General features: G+C 20.5%; 7 protein-coding genes across 7 annotated transcripts; 5 read left to right on the forward strand and 2 right to left on the reverse strand.

The window, feature by feature from the left end:
• Positions 1 to 736: 736 nt before the first annotated feature.
• On the reverse strand, positions 737 to 1,063 carry PBANKA_0829400 (conserved Plasmodium protein, unknown function; the record flags this gene model as incomplete). Its single annotated transcript, XM_034564473.1, has 1 exon — positions 737 to 1,063. One exon carries the CDS (start codon positions 1,061 to 1,063, stop codon positions 737 to 739), a length of 327 nt encoding a protein of 108 aa, XP_034421267.1.
• Positions 1,064 to 2,575: 1,512 nt separating this feature from the next.
• PBANKA_0829500 (conserved Plasmodium protein, unknown function) lies at positions 2,576 to 6,244 on the reverse strand (the record flags this gene model as incomplete). The annotated part of the gene is made up of 1 exon (XM_034564475.1): positions 2,576 to 6,244. The coding sequence occupies one exon, from the start codon at positions 6,242 to 6,244 to the stop codon at positions 2,576 to 2,578; it is 3,669 nt and encodes a 1,222-aa protein (XP_034421268.1).
• A 1,332-nt stretch (positions 6,245 to 7,576) lies between these two features.
• PBANKA_0829600 (serine/threonine protein kinase, putative) lies at positions 7,577 to 9,379 on the forward strand (the record flags this gene model as incomplete). The annotated part of the gene is made up of 1 exon (XM_034564476.1): positions 7,577 to 9,379. The coding sequence occupies one exon, from the start codon at positions 7,577 to 7,579 to the stop codon at positions 9,377 to 9,379; it is 1,803 nt and encodes a 600-aa protein (XP_034421269.1).
• Positions 9,380 to 10,251: 872 nt separating this feature from the next.
• PBANKA_0829700 (guanylate kinase, putative) lies at positions 10,252 to 10,857 on the forward strand (the record flags this gene model as incomplete). The annotated part of the gene is made up of 1 exon (XM_034564477.1): positions 10,252 to 10,857. The coding sequence occupies one exon, from the start codon at positions 10,252 to 10,254 to the stop codon at positions 10,855 to 10,857; it is 606 nt and encodes a 201-aa protein (XP_034421270.1).
• Positions 10,858 to 11,551: 694 nt separating this feature from the next.
• Positions 11,552 to 12,981, forward strand: PBANKA_0829800 (transcription initiation factor TFIID subunit 7, putative; the record flags this gene model as incomplete). The annotated part of the gene is made up of 2 exons (XM_034564478.1): positions 11,552 to 11,688; positions 11,952 to 12,981. 2 exons carry the CDS (start codon positions 11,552 to 11,554, stop codon positions 12,979 to 12,981), a joined length of 1,167 nt encoding a protein of 388 aa, XP_034421271.1.
• Positions 12,982 to 14,199: 1,218 nt separating this feature from the next.
• Positions 14,200 to 15,569, forward strand: PBANKA_0829900 (conserved protein, unknown function; the record flags this gene model as incomplete). Its single annotated transcript, XM_034564479.1, has 6 exons — positions 14,200 to 14,229; positions 14,320 to 14,898; positions 14,990 to 15,090; positions 15,204 to 15,249; positions 15,346 to 15,386; positions 15,497 to 15,569. The coding sequence occupies 6 exons, from the start codon at positions 14,200 to 14,202 to the stop codon at positions 15,567 to 15,569; spliced, it is 870 nt and encodes a 289-aa protein (XP_034421272.1).
• Positions 15,570 to 17,109: 1,540 nt separating this feature from the next.
• On the forward strand, positions 17,110 to 18,528 carry PBANKA_0830000 (RNA-binding protein, putative; the record flags this gene model as incomplete). The annotated part of the gene is made up of 6 exons (XM_034564480.1): positions 17,110 to 17,233; positions 17,370 to 17,496; positions 17,640 to 17,733; positions 17,823 to 18,066; positions 18,185 to 18,309; positions 18,403 to 18,528. 6 exons carry the CDS (start codon positions 17,110 to 17,112, stop codon positions 18,526 to 18,528), a joined length of 840 nt encoding a protein of 279 aa, XP_034421273.1.
• Between the last annotated feature and the right edge of the window lie 601 nt (positions 18,529 to 19,129).

Consider the following 19,129-nt stretch of genomic DNA (forward strand, 5'->3'; position numbering starts at 1 on the left):
GAATAAAAGCAAGCACAAACTAATAATTTAAATTTTAACTTAAGGTTTTATTTTTACTTTAATATTTATTTGATTTGTTTTATTATTTTTTTATTAAAAAAAATAATAATAATGATGATAATAAACATGTAAAAGGGTAAACAAATATAATAAAATAATTTGAAATGTTTCTCCTTGTTTTTTTGTTGATATATGCAATATATAATTATTTACAAAATGTTGTTAATTACATTCTTGATTCATTATGTTTATTTTTTATAATTTCTTATACCAAATAAATGCGTATAATACATATAAATTTACATTATTATGATTATTAAAAAAAATATATTACAGTTTTCAAATTTTAACACATTAAAGAATCACAATTTAGGATATATGAAAATGTTTGTAATTGTACAAAACAAAAACGACTAAATTGTGTAAAAAAAAAATGAATAAAAATTAAATACTAATATAAAAAAAATGAAAAAAATAATATAAGATAGCTTTAATAATAGTACACACAAATTTTAAAATATTATATCAAAATCGCATGTACAAAAAAAAACAAATTATAAGGCGATAAATTGTAAAAATATAAATTCAGTAAATACATATTTTATTGTATTAGCATACAAAAAAAATCATCAGAATATCACAAGTAGCTTATACATAATATATATATATCATGTTGTTTTATCTTGCATTTAATAAAAGTACAAATACGCTCTTTTTACTATTTTCCTATATAACTTTAAATGAATTTTATAGCACTTATATGTGAGAATTTTATTATTTTATTTGCTAATGTTTTGAAAGTAAAATAAACAGCTGAACATACTAATAAAATCGATACTGAAACAAAGGTATACTTTTTATTTATAAGTTTTGATTTCTTTAATTCAAGTATCTTTTTATCAATATTAATGGCATTTTTTACATTTTCAGAGGAGTTATTAAATAGCTTATTATATAAGTCTTTTGGGTATATATTAAAAGTTTTTTCTAAACGTGATTGGAATATAACATCATTTATTTGTTTTTCGAGTGCTTCGTATGAGGTATATGGAAACGCGAACATTATGAAATATTCGTATTTTTAAAACATAAAAATAATAATTTAGCTAAATTAATAAATATCATAAAAAAATTGTCACTTTATATTTGCAAATTTAGCTAGTTTTATATGCTCCTCTCTAAGGGTGAAAAATATAATAACAAAAAAAAAGTGTAATATATATAATATTCAATCAAAATGATAAAACTTGCTAAATCAAACTAAGCTATTATATTTAGGATTGTGTATTTCCATACATATAATAAAAGAAACAAATATTTATATGAGCATTTAAAATATATATAGCAAATGTTACTAAAATCTTGATTTATTATATTTTCATATTATGAAATATTATTTCATAAATTAATATGATGTTTATATGAAGTAGAAACTTAGTAAAAAAAATAATATTTTATATGTTTATTATTAATCAAAAAATAAATGAATATATGCATTATAATAATTAATGTACAAATAATATTAGGGTTAACTCAAAAAAAAATGGCATATATATAAATGTAGTCTTTATAAGAATAATAGGAACTTAAATTTTATATAAAAAACTTTACAATTTTTCAAAAACTAAAAAAAATATTATGTTTTTTTTTTATATAATAAAGTATATAAATAAAATTTTCGAAATAATAAAACGGTGAACTATATAAAATTATTTAGATTTGGTATAAAAATATTAAACTTTATATGTGTAATATTAATAATTGCAAACATAGATCGAGCTATTATTATATATATTGTTATTTATTTTTCAAAAAATATATGTATTATAAATACTATAAATATTAATAATTATTTTTTATATCCCTATATGAATTATAGTTGTGAACTAATTTTTATATTATTTTATAACATATTAGTTTTTTAATATTTCATTGGGCTTTTAAAATAATTGAAATACAAAATGCTCACTTTATTTCATCTTATGTATTGAAGGGAAAATATATAAAAAGAATTTCTAACACTTCTAAACATTTGCTTTTTAAATGTCTTAAATATTTTTTAAAACAATAAATTATTATATAAATTATATTTTCTTAAAGAAATTATATTAAAATATGAAAATCACGTCATTTTTATTCATGTATTGTATATACATGTTGACGAGTTTCCTCACATTTCTTCAAAATAAAAAATATGTCATATTCAAATATATATATGTTTTTGTTTTTATTATAAAACAAACAATTTATGTGAATTTTGTTAACATTATTATAATTTGCCTTTTTATGAAGAAAAAGAAAAACAACAAAAAGATCTTTGCTAATTGCGTTTCGTTAGTTATCCACGCTAGTGAAAATAAAAAAAATAAATGAAAAATGTATGAAAAATAAATGAAAAATGTATGAAAAATAAATGAAAAAAACAAACAATAATATAACATGGAAAACACATATACAATGGAGAATGTTTCGCTTAATTGAGCGAAATGTTGTCAATTATGTATATCAAAAGTAAGATAATATTTCTTGAAATTTGCTACTATAGTTTTTAAAGTCCCTCAATAATTTCTTTATTTTACATTTTAAGAATAGTCATAAGTTTTTGGTAATGTAGAAAATCAAACATATCATATGTTAATAAAATATTTTGATTTCGTTTTAAATTTTGACATGAGTTTGTAATCAATTTATAGTTTTCTGTACTAATATAAATATAATTTTCTACAATATATTTAATTGTCTTATTCAATAAAAAAATAATTTCATTTTTATTTGTTGAAATTGTATTTAATGTGTTTAGAATAAATATTATACTTGTTGCTTCAAATATTTTTAATTTATTTAATTCAGAAATTTCTTCAAAATTCAATTTGCATAAATCATCAATGAACAAACTAAAAATATCGTTATAAAAAATATGTGCTTTATTTTGTTTGCTTCCATTTTGATCTTTTATATTTTTATTTTCACATATAGATAAACAAAAATAAAAATAAGAAAGTGAACTAATCATTTGGATAAGTTGACTATCATATAATCGCATACAATAATATTTAGATTTATAAATTAGAAAAAAAGAAATAATTGTGTCTAATAAATTATATAGCAATTTTTCAGCTAGTTTGGGTATATTGTTTACATTTCTCGAAATATTTTTTTTTTTTTTTAAAAATATAAATTCATGAATAAAATGATTTTCATATTCACTATTTCCTCCTTTAAAAATATGAATATATACAGAAGTTGTTAAAATTATTTTTAATACATTTGGAAAGTTATTAGAAATATAATTTTCTTTAATATAATTAAAATAATTAATAAATATTAAAAACATAGTATTAATAATATTTTGGCTTATTATAACATTATTTTTGCAAAATTGTAAATTTATAATTGGATTATTTTTTTCTATCATTTCCTCTTTTATTTGGTCTAATTCTCTATATTTGTAAAATTCACAAAATGGAATAAAATTATTTAGTTCCTTGATTATGTCTATTATTTCATTTTGATTAAAATTACCAAATGGTGGTATAATTTTTTCCAGAAATGAAAATAATAATTTTTTTTTTTTATTATTATCATTTAAACCGTTTAATATAACCAAGTATTTTGAGTATAAAAATGAAAGGATATAAAGAATGTCTGTTTTAAAATTTTTTATTGTTTCAAATATATTTTTAAAATTAGACAAATATTCATTAATAAAATATATCGAATTTACTATAAAACTTATAGGAACATTTTGCACACTTATTTTTTTGTAATGATATAAAAAGTTGTTTATATCTTCCTTTTCACATGTAAAAATATATTTTAATTTTGTAATATCATTAAAAATATCTAAATTGTTTTCAATAAATGTTGTCTCTATTTCTTGAGAATAATTCTCAAATTTCAATTTGTTACTTATTTCCTCGTTTTCCGATTTTATTCTAAATTTTGTCTTAACCAAGCAAGGGAAATAAATATCATTTTTTAAAACTGAAATTTGATTTTCTGAAAAACTTGCATTTTTTATTGTATCAAATAAATGTGTAGTGTTAAAAAAAGAAAAAACCATTAATTCTTTTAAGTTTTTTATTAGTAAATTATAAAAAATAGAAAAATTCATTATGCACACATTTGCATTTAAAATTAGTTCACTAAATTTTTCATCATTATTTTTTTTAATTTTATATTTTTGTATGTCATTAGAAATATTTTCCAATAAAAACTCTCTATCTGTATCGTGATAATAGCTAGCTAAACAATTTTTAAAATTTTCAACAAATTCTGAACTGTTCATGTGAATTATTGAACCTAAAACTTTTTCCAACTCTCTAAGAGACAACTTTACATTTGGGTCTCCATTTTTTATCTCATATAATATATTTCGTAAATATGATGCTTTGTTTAATAATTTAAAATTCTCAAAAAAAAATGGAAAATTTTGTATTGAATTAAAAAATAATTCCTGATTTTTATAGTCAGTCAACTTGTAAAAAGATTGGAATAATAATAAAAAATATTTTTTATCATAACATTTTAAATTATTTTTTGAATAAAAAATTTGTAATGAATTATTTATTTTTATATTGTTGTTCAGGCAAATTTCTAAAAAAATACGATCGCTATATGAAGAAAATATTTCACCATTTTTTGAGTCAATATAAGAATTTCCTTTATTCTGTATTTCCTTCTTATTTAGTGTAGAACTAATGGATTGTTTTAAATGTGATGTTTTTTTTTTTTGATTTGATGCCATCATTTTTAAGTTAAAAAAATAAATTAAGAGAACGTGAATAAAATCGTCGTAAGCATTTTTCCAAGTTCCATAGATTTTTAATAAAATCAAAACATCGTCAACTTTTAAAAGATACAAACTAATCAAAAAATTTTGAATAAATTTGTTGAGGATATCAAATTGTGGAATTTTTTTTATATAAAAAAAAGAAATTATAAAAATAATTTCCTGCACACTAAAAGACATAGCAATAAATTCTATTCGTTTAATAAGGTTAAAGTATAATTCGTTATTTCCTTTGTTACACTTCTCAAAAAATGCGCTACTAGTAGTATCATTTTGCGTAGAGCTAACTTTATTTATTAAATCATTAGTGTTAATTTCTCCGTTTTGAGATATATAATTTTCAAAATTATTATTTTCTGTATAATTTATTTTTAAAATATTGTGTAATATACATTCTTTACTAAATATTATAGAATTGCTCATATGAGACGGTCTGCCCATTTTTATATTATTTTTACTATTATTTTGGCTAGTTGTATTTTCATTAATAAATGGGTTGTTAGTAATATTACCTTGATTTATAAAAATATCGTATTTCTTATTTTGAGAACTGTCCGATAAAAACAAATTCTTAGCATGATCATTTAAAACTTCAATAATTTGATATTTATTTAAAAATTTAACTGGCTTTCTTTTGTCAATATAATCCAAGTAGACATTTTTTTTATGGTCAAGGGTTTCTAAAAATTGCGAATAATTATGATCTGAATATTTATTAAAAAATTCTATATCTAGATTTGAAAAAAATATATCATCTTGGACGTCCCATGTTAAACGTGGGTCATTTTCGTTAAACAAACTATTATAATAATTTTTATTTTTTAATTTTTCCGAATGTTCATCGTTTTCAAAAAATAAATCATAATAATTATTTATATTATCCATATTTTTATCCAAATTGCTAAAAATATAACCATTGCTATCATTATTGTTTTTATTTATCACAACCGTTCTTTTTTCGGCTGTTTTCATATTTATATAATTAATTTGTTCAGTGCTCCATTTGTCATAATAATTTATGCATTCTTCAAGTTCGAGCATTTTGCTTTTATTTAAGTTAATATTTTTCATAAAAGTATTTATTTGAAATAAATTTATATTTTCTTCATTTTCTTTGTTACATAAGCCAGTTTCTTCACTACCCTGTAATTCGTTGGTATCATCAAAATTTTCTTCTTTATTATTTTCTCGTTTTATTCTATCTTGTATTTTTTTCCTTTTCTCTTTTTGAATAATATAATTAAGCTCCTTAATGTCAACGTCACACATTTTTTTTTCTTTATTGTTTTCGTTTTTTCTTAAATTTTCGATTTCCTTTTTCCATTTTTTGTTATTCCCATTGTCACTTAAGACCTCTTCTACATTTCCAGAAAAACTGCTAACAAATTTTTTAATTTCATTTTTTGTTCCTTTTGTTACTAGAAGCAAAAGTTTGTTCGGGCGAAAATTCATTTTCCCCACATTTTTTTTAACGGCGATTTTGTTAATATGCTCACCAATTCTATAAGTCACTTTCTAAATATTATCAAGTTTTGGCCCTTTTCAACTTTATTTTAAATACAAGTGTAGTCATCATCATTTATTTATTTTTTTTTTTTCATAATTTTTTTTTATGTGCTTTATTTTCCTCATCTATATACATAATATCTCTGCAATATCGTTTCCATAGGAACTATATGTTAATTGGCTACAAGCTACGTCGTTTTTTTTTCTACTTTTCCTATTTTTATTTAGCTATTTATATGCAACATGCATTTTTCTCTTTCTGATTTTTATTTATTCTATTATATATAACTTTATTTTTTTCCCTCCTTTTTTCTTTTTTATTTATGCTATTATATATATAATATCATTCCCCCTATACCACTGTACTAATTTTTAGCGAAAATTTTCCATTAATCTTTTTTTCAATGGGCAGTATAAAATATGTATTATATTTTTGTAGTAAATATATTTTTTTTTTCGTAATCACATATATCATCATGAGGTATCACTTTAAAATGGTGATCATTTCCAATTTATCACAAAACGGTTATATGGAAATTTTTTTTTAATTCATATAGATTTTATTTATTTTTTAACTATATAAATTTGAAACATTAAAATGGAATTAATAGGTCTATGTGATGTAAATATAATTACCATAGGAATGCACATATCAGTGTATGTGTAAATATAAAGATATTATATAATATATGAATAAAACAATCTTATAGCCTTATGTTTATCACTTTTTTATATGGGCATATATGTGTGGAGTTATTTTAAGTTAATTTTAGTGTACTTTTATAGTCATAATTATATTTTCTCTTTCTCTTTTATTTGTACATTATATTAGCTGGTGTTATTATAACATATCATAGAAAATGTAGTAAAAATTTAAATAAAATAAAAAAAAAATTTGTGTAAATTTTGTAAAAATTATATTAAAAAAACCACAAAAATAGCTGTCTGCATGAACGTTAATAAAAAATATATTATTTTACCTTGCCGTTCAGAAAATAATATTAAAATAAATATACTATCATAATAATTATCATCGGCGTATTTATTATCGTGATAGTAATTATCATTATTATTGTAGTTCATTTAGCAATTTTATAAAATTTATGTACCCTAGTGTAGGCATATGTTTTTTTTTAGAAAAATATGATATTCTCTTTATAAAATTATGCAATTAAACATTTTCGTACTTGAATAGCTGTCTACATTTAGTTCATTTGGGTTTTTCATGTTTTTCCCTTTTTCTTGGTCGACAAATATTATAATTTAATGCATTAAAAAATGAACGTTTTTTTAAAAAGGGACGATAACATGTATAGTTATTCATTAGAATCATCGATTGAATGTCATAAAGGAAAAAAAAAGAAAAAACCGAACAAAAAAGAGGGGACAAAAAAAAATAATGGAAATAAAAACATAAGTTCGTTTAGTGATAATGAGAAAATATTAAATAACAGTTTTGGCTATATAAATTGTTTTCACTTTTTAAAGACGGGAAAAAAAAAAAAAAATCAAACAATTTTTTTAGAAAAAAAATATGATAGTAACTATTTGTATAATTTAAAGAATAATTCTGATCATTTTGCGAATGAAAATAACTGTAGAAAATGTTTAAGCACAAAAAATAAATTCAGTGATAAATATAATAGTAAAAGTGGTAAAAATATGGACGAAATAATTCGAAAAAAAGGGTACTTTCAAAATAAAGTATTTACCATTGTTAATTATGATTTTATAGGAGTTATAAAAAAGACAAAAAATATTAAAATGATACACACCCAAAAAGAAATAGAAAATAAAAATATTGAATTAATCTCTCATAGACATGATTACTTATTGCATTATAAAAATGAAGAGGAAAAAAAAATGAATATATTAAAGAATATCGAAAAAGAACAGATTCCAGATCTTAGTGCATCATCAATTAGTATTGAAAAAGAGTATATATTGCATGAAAAAAAATATAAAAATATTCACATTGCTTTTGTAAAAGGTTGGAAAAAGATAAAAAATCAGAATATTCATTATATTGGGGATATAGAAGAAGATACTAATACTAACAAGTTGAAAACAAAAATAATAAAAATTTATAAATATCCAAAAGAGGATATTTTTAATCCATTTTATAATCGCTATATTTGTTTTGAAAACTCTATAAAAATAGAAAAATGGCTAACTATGGATTTAAAACATGAAAATATTATAAGCATGGAATCTTATTTTTATTACAATGGGAAAATTATGACTTTTTATAAATATGGTGGTAATTCACTTATGCAGTGGGATAAAGAAACAAAAAGGTTTCAGTATAAAAAAAAAGTATACACAGTTAATGAAAAAAAAAAAAAATATATTATATTTGATAAGAAAATGGCGGAAAATAAAAAGGAATATTATGAGTATGATAAAATATGGAACCCTAGAATTAATAATGATAATAACGATAATATTTCTAATAAGCGAACCAAAAGAGAAAAGACATATGTCTATCCTGAATATATGATTGCAGAAATTTTAAGGCAACTATTAAAAGCATGTTTTTATTTATATGAGAACCAAATATATCATAGTGATATTAAGCCGTCAAATATTGTTGCAAAAAATATAAAAAAGAAAAATTTAAATAAAATTATTTTTTGTAAAAAAGAAAAAAAATGGTATATAAAAAAATATGGAAAAATAAAAAAAAATAAAATTTTAATCAAAATAATAGATTTTGAATACTCACAAAAATGTTATGGAGAAGAAGCTAATGTAGGAGGTACAACTTCATTATTTAAGCCATTAGAAAATTTTAGAAAAAAAAAAATTAATATATTTTCAAAAATGGTTTGGATTATTGGAATAACAATTTTTATATTATCAACGGGAACACATCCTTTTAGTTCTATAAATAATGATATGCATGTTTTATTTTTAATTCAAAATAAAAACTTTGATATAAAAAATAGTTTTAGCAAATATAGTTACTTTTCACACTCTTTTAAAGATTTACTTCAAAAAATGTTAAAAGTGGAATATACCCAAAGAATTTCTTTTTTCGATTTATTTTTTCATCCCTTTGTTCTTTTGGGGGGTGATTAAAAATAGGAAGAAAAACCCTTGTGTTTTGTATAAAAGATAAATGATGAAAAGATATAATGCAAGTATACTGACATGGCTGATAAACAACATAATATATCAATAAAATTTTATAGATATACAAATTACTTTATATTTACATTAGTATGTTTAGACATTCATTCAATCTTTTTTTGTGGTATTAATCATTTTTTTGTGCATTATATAATATTGTTTGCTATATTTATAATGACGAATTAACTTATTTTAGTCGAAATTGATTATAATATTTGTTTGCGTAAAACCTCCATGTTGCGAAAAAAATCGACATACTTTGCGGAATGCTCATAAAAATAAAAAAAAAATAAAAAATATAAATATAAAAAAAAATAAAAAACAAAAGATAAAAATAAAGAATAAAAAAACGACACATCATACTTCTCATGGAGTGGAAATAAATGAATAATAAGGATGTAAAAAATAAAAATAAAAATAAAAACTATATTTTTGTATATGCAAAAAATAACGGGGTATGCTATTTACGTATTATTTTTCTGTATGTTTCTTCTTTTTTTTTGTTATTTTTAAAAAATTTTAAAAATTTAAAAATAAAAACTTATAATTTGATAAATGCATATAAATATATCAAAGTAAGGATAAACATATTTATAACATAATTGAATGAACTTATAGAAAGCATACTACATATTTCTAGTATCATCTATAAATGGTGGAAAATATATAATATTTAAAATAATTATATATTTTTTTTTTAAACTTTATATGGCTTTCAAACATATGCAATATATATATCTATATAGAAAGAAAATTTTGCATATAATTAAAGTGATAAAAAAAAAAGTAATGAAGACGTGTTTATATTTTATTTTTAATAAATGAAAAAGTTTAGTCCTTTAGTTATTTGTGGGCCATCAGGTGTAGGGAAAGGAACCCTGATTAAAAAACTATTTGATGAATTCTCAAATAATTTTCGATTTTCTATTAGTTGTACAACTAGAAATAAAAGAGAATATGAAAAGGATGGAGTGGATTATTATTTTATAAATAAAGAAGAGTTTGAAGAAAAAATAAAAAATAAACAATTCTTAGAATATGATAAATATGCAAATAATTTATATGGGACATTAAAAACAGAATATGATCAAGCAGAAAAAGAAAATAAAATATGCCTATTCGAAATGAATATAAATGGAGTTAAACAACTTAAGAAATCAGAATATATTAAGCATGCTATATATATTTTTATAAAACAGCCAAATACTAATGTTATTTTAAACAGATTGAAAAAAAGAAATACGGAAACAGAAGAACAAATAAAAACACGAATGTTTGAGCTAACTAGGGAGATTGAAGAAGCTAATACATTGGGATTTGATTTCTTTCTAATAAATGATGATTTTGAAAAAGCATATAATGATTTAAAAAATTACTTAATGAAGTCTTATTCACAATTGAGAAGTGAAGCAGAAAAGTCTGAATAATAAAGCAACAGACCAAATAAATATTTTTGGAAAAATGTATATCCTTTTTTTATTTTTTTAAAATTTTTGCATAATCTGGAATATATAAAATATAGAGGGAATTCTTATGTATCTCCATAAAAATTCCACATATTTGTTTATATATTTTAAATTTAATTTTTTATATTTTATTTTTATTTATTAATATATAGATTTGGTTTCATAGTGACATTAACTAAATTATTTTGTTTGCGTTTATAATGAATGTTAATAATAATATTTGTGTAATTTGACTAAGACATTTTTTTGAATTTTTATAAATTTTTATTCATACTAAAAATTATGTGCATATACATAATTATTAAATTTAAAAAATAAACCATATAATTTTAATTTATTTTGAAACATTTAAAATTCGAATACCTATGAAAAAATAAAAAATAAATATATCCCGAGTATTGCCAAACAAAAAATGATAAAACATTAAAACGAAACAACGGGTAATGGCTACATTGCATATATGTATATAATATTTCTAAATTATTTATATAAACAATTTTTAACAAATTGATTGCAGTGAATTTAAAAAAAAAAAAAAAAAAAAATTATTGTAAATGTTCGAATAAAATATATTAAATCATGGCAATTTAAATATTTTGTAAAACGGGTTTATTATTTTTTCTTTTTTTTTCGTTTTTTGTGATATAAAGTAAGAATGGAAAAAAAAGAGAGGGATATAAAAATATCACTCAATATAAATGCAAATATAAAAGTGGATTATTTTGATGAGAACCTTCCAGAAGGTATTGACTCGGAACTTAAGCCAAATTCAAAGGATGTACTTCAAGCTATGTATGATAAGAAAAAAATAAGCGGAAAAATAAAAAATATATATATTATATGTTGATATATGGACATGATTAAAGATATTATGTGTAGAAAGCTTATGCATACTTGTGTAACACATTTTGAGTTCCATGCTAATATTTCATGTCTTACTTTTGTGAATTTTATAACATACGTTTTTGAATTATCATTTAAAAAATGCCCATTTTTAGCTATTCAAATAATTAAATAATATTTTTTTTTTTTCGAAATTTTTTTTGCAATTATAGAAGATTAATCGAAAATATTCGAAATGGAACATTTAACTACAAAAATTTACAAGAGGTTTATTTTATGAATGATACAGATTTATTAAAAATAATAAATGAAGCAAAAACAGAAGAAAAATTTAAAAGCACACAAAATAAAAGTCCTATACAAAATAATGATGTTATAGAGGAAATAAATGTTAATAACAATTATGGGGACGACAATAGAGAAGTTATAGAAAATAATAAAAATGGAAATGAATATATTAATAATGGAATAAAAAATGGCAAAATATTTATGATGGATAATAGCCAAGTAGGGAAAGTATGTATCATTAGATTTCCTCCTAAAGTTTCGATAATGATAAAAAAACATTTAATAGAAAAAGATTTGGATTTAGAAATAAAACCAACTAATTTATTAAATTCTCGGTTTTTTATAATTAATTTTAAAAATATAAATAAAAAATATTATGGGATATTACTTGAACTTTCTACACATATAGAAATTCATAAAACATTGGATAGAAACAATTTATACAAAACAAATGATGTGTCTCAAATAATTTATGTATACGATCCTCAAGATAAAAAAAATAAAAAACTTATAAAAAAAATGATAAATAATAATTTCCAATTAAATAGTGGAATTAGTAATAAAGTTAACAATTTTAATTTTCAAAATTGGGCAAAATTATATAAATATCATGATATATATTTTGCAGAAAAATTATTAAATGATTATTTAAATGCTAATTTTTACGATTATTATGATATATATGTCAAAACATATAATGAAATGTATAACCATATAGAGATTGAACAAGGAAATTGTAACAAACAAAATGATATAGTTGATGAAGGTACAGATATTAGTAAAATTTTAAGCTCTTTAGATAATACTTATAATATTATGAACAAAATTGAAAAAGATAATTCAGACATAAATCTAGAAACATTGTTAAACTATGATATAAATCATGATAATTATGAATCGGATGTCTCAGATTTATTATTAGGAGGAAATTATTATTTGAGAAAAAAAAAATGAACAAGTGTGTGCAAATTTATTCTAATAGCTAGCCATATTATATATTCAACTAAAATTTTATTACCTGTACAGTCATATGTTCATGTGAATTTATAACTATGAGAATATAATTTCTCGGAAGGAAAAATGTGATTATATATATAAAATATAATTTTGCTTTATATAGCATATTTTATTTTATTTATGTTAATTTTATCTTTAGATTTTATGGAAATTTGATTTATGTCCGTATTTATACATGTGTGTAATATTTTTTTTTGACAATTATTCATGGAATAAATGCATACATAAAAATATTGAAAACACATAAAGCTTCAATTTTTTGTTGGGGAATGTTCATAACATTATGCATACAACATATAGTTTATTCCGCATATGTGCTTTCCTATTTTATTCTTATATTTTATTTTTACATTTTTTTGTTTTTACTATTTTTTGTGGGCAAATGTGTATACCCCCCCCATACGAAATGACACATAACATATCTTATAATAAAAAAAGTAGTAGAATATATAAAATAAACAAATTAAGGAATTAATAAGAAAATAAATAAACAAATGAATGTATACATAATACTTTTTTTTTACTATGAAACATTTTAATAATATTTTGAAAAAAAACATATACAAAGTCAATGGTGATAAAACCCGATATATTCTTATTTGCTATTTTTTTTATTTCTACAAATATATTATATGTTAATTTGATAGGGGTTGATAACATTTACATGCTTTTCTTATCCCCACCATAAATAAGAGGAAATTTTTTTTTTTAAAATTTAATTTTATATATTTTGTTATTTACCTTTCTAACTATACTCATTTTTGCATATGCTTGTCAATGTACAATTCCAAGTGGCAGTAATATTATTTTTCATTTTTGTTTTTTATAAAGATCGGGAAAAATATATACCATATAAGTGAATAGAAAAGGTGAAATCGAAATATAAGTAACGAGCTTGTTATATATATATGTTTTTTTTTTTTAATTACATTAACTTGAAATGCGTCCAAAGTGAAAATAATAACTTAGTTTTCTCCTTTTAAATTTTTCTAAAATATTTTTATCATTTAAGTATTACAAATGAATATGAAATTATAAATATAAGAAAAAATAATTTAACATAGTACGGAAAATTGTGTATATATAGATATAATAATATATGCACATCTGATTTATCCAAATTTGTTGCTATATTGAAGAATTAGAAATGTTATAATGGGAAACATAATAGGAAATAAAGAAAAAGTAAGAACAGTAATGGATATAAAAATAATTTATATATGAAGTATATTTTATTTTGAATATTTTTTTATATTTATTTCTTATAATTTATAGAATCCCAATAAGACAAACATAAGCATATTTGAAAAAAGATATGGCTATAATCTGAATGATTTACATAGTTATATATACCAAATTAATCTCCCCCTAAAACCACCTTATATAAATTATGTATTTCAAGAAAAAAAGGGAAAAAATTATTCCATGGAAAATTTCAAAGACAAAAATAATGATAACAAAATTGTAAACGATTTAAATAATTCAGTAGATATATATAACAAATATGATAAGGAGAATATTAATAATTCTAATAATATTTATAAAAATAAATTAATAATAAACAATGTAGAAGATAATAAAAAACATGATGATAAATATGTCCATTTGGGATATAATAGAAATTATATATTTGATGAAAATAAAAATAATATATATACGGAGGATAATATTTCAAAATATATTTCTGAACAAAAAATTAACGAAAAAAATAATTTTGATATAAAAAAAACTTATTTAAATTTATGTTTAAATTATTATAATAATATAGATACATGTGTAACCAAAAAATATCAAAAAAATGTTCAAAATAAAAAATATAAATTTACCCGTTTGCACACATGCAAACCACATTATGTAGGCGCCAAAAAATATATCACTACTATATCTATTGCAATTTCCCTATATTTATCTAAAAAATAAAATATAACTTTTTTAATATTTATAGATTTTATTTTCTCGTTGCGTAAAATTTCGAGACAAAAAAATAATGAAGGAAATTAAAAAAATGGAATTAGAGTATTACAACACACTTAGCCCCCCAAACAAGTATCCACACACATATATATAATATATCCTTCATTTTTTATTTAATTTTTCTTTTCACTTTTTAAATATGAACAGAAAAAATATATTACCCTTTATGTTTGTCTATTTCTTAGGTTAAGCTACCTAAGCGAATTTTCTACCAATTTGAGTTATCATGAGGTATAGGAAATAAATCATAATTTAATATTAGTTATAAAATGTGTAGTAGTATATATTTATTTACATTTTAAAATAATTTCTCGTGTTTTTTTACAGTATCGAATAAACCAGGCATGTGAAGGCGTGGAAAAAATAAGGTAAAACCGAATTAAAAGAATTTAAAAAAAATATAAAAATAATATCATTTTATATATTACCCATTTTTCTAATATGCTTTCCTATTCCCTTTTGGTTATATTATATGCAGACTTAATAAGGAATTAAACGAATTACGAGAAAGATATAATAACATTTTAAAATCTAACGAGGTACATGAATGATCTTGAGTTAAACTGATTAAAATGTTGCAGTATATTCAACTATAACTTTGCAAATATTATTAAGTATATAAAGGTACAATAAAGAAAGTCGATTTTCAACTTTACAATATTTAGATAACGAAATAAAAATTAAAGTGGGTAATATTTTTGATATGTTTAATAGAAACTAGTAAATACTTATGTATGTATGTGTGCATTTATAAGGAACGAGGCATTTAATATTTGAAGCGGAATGAAAATACATACATATTATATGAAGTGCCCACCCAATTATATCAAATATATAAATAACGTAAATACAACTTTTTTAGTGGTAAAAGTTATATATTCAACTATTTTGATAATATTACTATGTTTTTTTTCTTCCAACTTTATAACTAGTTTTATCATATATTTTTTTTATTTGTTTTAATTTGTTTTCAATACTTTTTTTTGTTAATTTATTCTTTTTTTCGACAACTTTTGTACGCATTCGTCTTTAAATAAAAACTGTTTATAATATTTTTGAAAAAAAAACACCAAGTAACTGCGGTGTGAACTTGTATTTTATGGGCATATAAAGATACACACCATATATATAAAAAAATAGCTATTTTTCCTAAGAATGTAAAAACCATAATTTTATATATAGCTTAAACAAAATTGAGCATACTATAAGTTATATATGAAAAACAGGAAATTTTATGTAAATAAAAATACGAACGTTCAGAAAAAAAAACTTTTGAACAGTTTCGTTAATAAATAATATTATTATATTTTTTAGGTTTTTTTATTTACTTCTTTTTACATAAAAGAGTAAATCTTTTATAGCATGTTTTTTATAATAAAAATGCGATATATTTAAAAGTATATTTTATATATTATACATTGTTATCATTATTATTATTATAATATTTTTTTACATTTAATGTTGATATATTAGAGTAGCAGCATACATACCCATATATATGGATTTAAATTGTATATAAAATTAATACGTGCAATTTTAAAAAATAAGTACGTAAACCTAATCATATAATATTATAGAGTTTTGCATTATTATTTATGTTTAAAAAAAAAGAAAAAAAATGATTCATTGTTTGAATAAAAATTTGCATATTATGTATTATGCTTATTTCCATCATATATAAAAATTATATATGTTTATAATTTATGAACGTTCATAATTTTTTCATTTTTTTTTTTTTATTAAAAAGAAAGTTATAATAACATTATTATGACTATTTAAGGAAATTTATTTTTTTTAAGAGCCCAAAAAAGATACACTTTGCATGAAAAAGAAAAAAGGGGAATGATATATCACGGCTTATGCTGATATATATCTACTGGTTAAAAATTAAGAAGAAAAAGGAAAAGAAAATACAAGCGTTTTTTTCTTTTTTATTTACCACATTATATATATATTATATGTATGCATGAACAAATTTTGGGGGTTGTATTTTTTTTGAAACAAAAGTAATTTTGAACGATTTAAGAGTAATTGTGTTATTTTGACATAAAAAAATTAAAGTTAAAAAAGGTATGCAAATATTTTTACAGAATGAGTATAAAAAGTAAATTAGATATGAGTTTAGATGAACTCATAGAAAAGGAGAATGTAAAGGCCAACAAAAAAATGTCCATAGACAAAAAACCAATTAATAAAACTATTGAAAAGAATGGGGGTATTACTTAAAGGAAAAATGATATTATATATATAAGAATATTATACTATGAAAATGTGCGCAAAAAATGTTCATGAAAATGCATAGTTTTATATATGTAAATGTTTGTTTGTTTGTATGTTTTTTTTTTATGTAGGTCAAAAATATTTATACAGTATAATTATATCCAATGTTAACAGCAATAAGTTAGAATTATATAAAAAAGAATTCAGTAAATTTGGAAAAATATTTAATATATATCATGATAATGAGAAGAAAATTACGTAAGTTTTTCGATTGCATATGAAAAATAAAAAGTCTAGTTAATCCTTTATGCTATTACATTTATTTGATAATATTTTGTTTTTTTTATTTAACTTGCACGTATATAATTTTATGATTGTTAATAATTTTTAAACATTTTCAGGTATGTAAAATATGATAATAAAAATTCCTGTGATAATGCTATAAGCGCTATGAACAATTCAACTTTAGATGGAGACATAATAACAATTGTATTGGTATGTATAAAAAATATATTTGTACATATATAATAAAATATGAATTGTAATATTTGAATGAACATATATATTTCTTTTCTTATTTATAGGGTAAAAAAATTTTGGATAAAAAGAATAACAAAAATTTAATTCAAAACCCAAATATTGTGAATAATAATAAAATAATTCCCCCTTATAAAATTCCAATGTATAATACAAACTCATTTCCTTATTATATGAATAACAATAATTTTAATGTCCCATATAATAATAATATCCCTTACCCCAATACATTTCAAAATAATTTCTATGACAAAAATATTCAACCATTTAACAATCATAAAAATATATATGGTATAGGATATAAAAAAAAATATGATTTATTCTATCGATTTCTGTGTGCATTTTATATTAGTAGTAGAGCCTGCTTCGTTTCTTCATTTTTTGCTTCATTTTTGCTTCATTTATTTAGATACAACTAAGAACAACACAATAATAGTTACAAATGTTCCTACATATCTTAACGCAGAAGATATATTTTCGGCTTTTCAAGAAACTGGGAAAATTGTCGATGTGCAAATACTTATGAATGAAAAGGTAATATAAAATGTATGGAATATATATATAGGCTGTTTATATTAAAAGAGGATATATGTATAAATTTTTTATGAATTTTTTTTTTATTAACAGAGAAAATTAACTGGTATAGTTAGTATAGAATATGAAAAAAATGAATCTGCTTCGGATGCAGTTCGAATGTACGATGGAGGTTTTTTGAATGACAACAGAATTCGAGTTTTTTTGGATTGCCGATAGAATAATAATTGTTGTTATTATAGTAAAAATGTATAAACAGTAAAAAGACAAAAATACTAAGTAAATAGTGAAGCTATGTAATGCGATAATTATAAATAGTAAAGTAGCGATGTTGCTAGTATAGTTAATAAATATAGTTTGATTTAAAAAAAATTATCAGTTAAATACGTAAAAGAATAAAGATATTTGATCTATTATATTGCATATGTTTATGTGTGCAAATATGACAATATAACATATAAGAGGCATGATATTTTATATGATGTTACACAGTTTTTACTTTCTTATCAACAATAATGTATGTAAGCAAAGAAGAATATTAATTAAGCACAATATATAATGTATTATTTTTATTCTCATATTTTTTTTATATTACTCGAAATAAACTACACATTTTTCTCAGTTTAATGCACAGAAGGTTAAAACAATTGCATATTATTTAAGTAATATATATATTTTTTTTTATTTCCTATGTTTTTATTTTTCTATGCTTATAGTTTTTTAATTATTATTCATATTTTTAATGTGTTGTGTTATATTTTTTTATGCTTTATATATATATACAAATATATATTATTAATTAATTAATTAATTAACAAAT

Source organism: Plasmodium berghei (assembly GCF_900002375.2).
Source record: "Plasmodium berghei ANKA genome assembly, chromosome: 8".
Taxonomy (NCBI): domain Eukaryota; phylum Apicomplexa; class Aconoidasida; order Haemosporida; family Plasmodiidae; genus Plasmodium; species Plasmodium berghei.